Here is a 1489-nt window from a genome sequence, read left to right on the forward strand (position 1 = left end):
GGTTTTCGGCGGATGATTGAACCAAGATTGCTAGAATCTCGGCCGCGAACTGCTTATTCTGGCTCACTGGTTTTTCCTTCTTCTGGATTCGATTTTTCAGCCAGGCTATCATGTCGGTATCTTGTCCGATTTTCTCGGCAATGGGCAATTGGGATGCGAGGTTCTCAAGAACGCCTATGGGACAAGGGTTAAATTTTGGAAGCTCTTGTTGTAGGGTTATTAAAACCTACTCATGACATGATAAACTCCGGCTCTGTCCGCATCGTTGTCCTCATCAAGTCGCGCAAGATTTTGACTCAGGAGGGCAATAACATCCCCGTCCACCTTAAAATAGATATATATTTATCAGTAAACAGCGGCATATGCGAAATCATCAAGTGTGCCTTACCATAGCAGTGACCAAAAAATCCCACTCTTCCTGCTCAGCTTCAACGTCTTCATCAGTCAATTCCCCAAGAATCTCGATCGCGTCAATAGCTATATCCGTATTTTCGTGCGACAATAATGAAACCAGAGAACCAACGCAACCCAAACTTGCAAATTCTTCATAAAGATCTGGGTGCTCCGACAGGATCGAAAGTGATTTGATATCTGCATCGAGGTCTGCTTCGGACGCCATAAATCTGACCGATGTTTTATTGGCATATAAGCGTGCAACGTGACGGAATGGAAGCGGCAAATGAAGTACACCTACTTTTGGGGTTCATTCTCAAACTTAGCGCGAAGTTCTGCATTCTTAGATATCCTTTTCTCAAAGTTAACTGCCAATCGTCGTAACCAAGCGGAGTCGATTTTCTCCGGCTATAATTCAGGCCGGAATGTGCATATTAGCTTGTTATCTCTGGGCGTATTCTAATAAGCAGCGACAAAAAGTCAGATTTTGTTATGCTCACCCCAGGATCTCCTTGGTCTAGTTTTTCAACGAAGTCCATTGCACCAGCCGTGTCCCGCGATATGCCACCACCGAAAAATCGCCCTTCCTCGTCATCCGGGATATCCTCGTCTGGGTTGAAGTCTGGTGGGAGTTCAGGACCAGCTTCATCTTGCTCGTCAAAACCGTCCTCCACGGCAGTCGCCCGATTACTGCTCACATCTCCGTTGGCATCCACCTTCGCGCTTTTATAAAGTGTGCCTGAGAGAAAATCATTTTCAATGGTTTGAGACTCAGCCCTATTCGAATGTTCATAAAATTGGGGCGAAAAGACGATCGAGGGGTACATACTGGCATCTCGTAACGGTTCAGATTTGCGTTTAGACGGCAATAATGGTTTCTATTCAATTTTAGCAGATGCTTTTGAGTTGTTCAAAGGAATCAAATACCTTGAATAGATCATCTATGTTGGCCATAGCAAATATTGAAGAACTGGAGACAGCTGAAAAGCCTGGAGATGAACTGAGGAGCCAAACTTCAAAGATGTATTACAATATGCGAGAGAAGTTAAATAGCATGAAACAGCACTGGTAAGTAAAGAGTCAACAAAATGCAGGG

At 44.5% G+C, this 1489-nt stretch overlaps 1 protein-coding gene across 1 annotated transcript in view; it reads right to left on the minus strand.

Annotated features, from left to right (window-relative positions):
• HCAG_04441 (DNA-directed RNA polymerase II 138 kDa polypeptide) overlaps positions 1 to 1347 on the minus strand; it is a gene marked incomplete at both ends in the record, with an annotated part of 6670 nt that extends 5323 nt beyond the window's left edge. Inside the window, 6 exons of the mRNA XM_001540551.1 lie at positions 23 to 174; positions 231 to 324; positions 389 to 477; positions 695 to 728; positions 894 to 1271; positions 1321 to 1347. Of these exons, the coding sequence (XP_001540601.1) occupies positions 23 to 174; positions 231 to 324; positions 389 to 477; positions 695 to 728; positions 894 to 1271; positions 1321 to 1347 (774 nt within the window). The remainder of the gene's footprint in view (positions 1 to 22; positions 175 to 230; positions 325 to 388; positions 478 to 694; positions 729 to 893; positions 1272 to 1320) is intronic.
• Between the last annotated feature and the right edge of the window lie 142 nt (positions 1348 to 1489).

This window comes from Histoplasma capsulatum, genomic scaffold, assembly GCF_000149585.1.
Source record: "Histoplasma capsulatum NAm1 scaffold_4 genomic scaffold, whole genome shotgun sequence".
NCBI classification, from domain to species: domain Eukaryota; kingdom Fungi; phylum Ascomycota; class Eurotiomycetes; order Onygenales; family Ajellomycetaceae; genus Histoplasma; species Histoplasma mississippiense.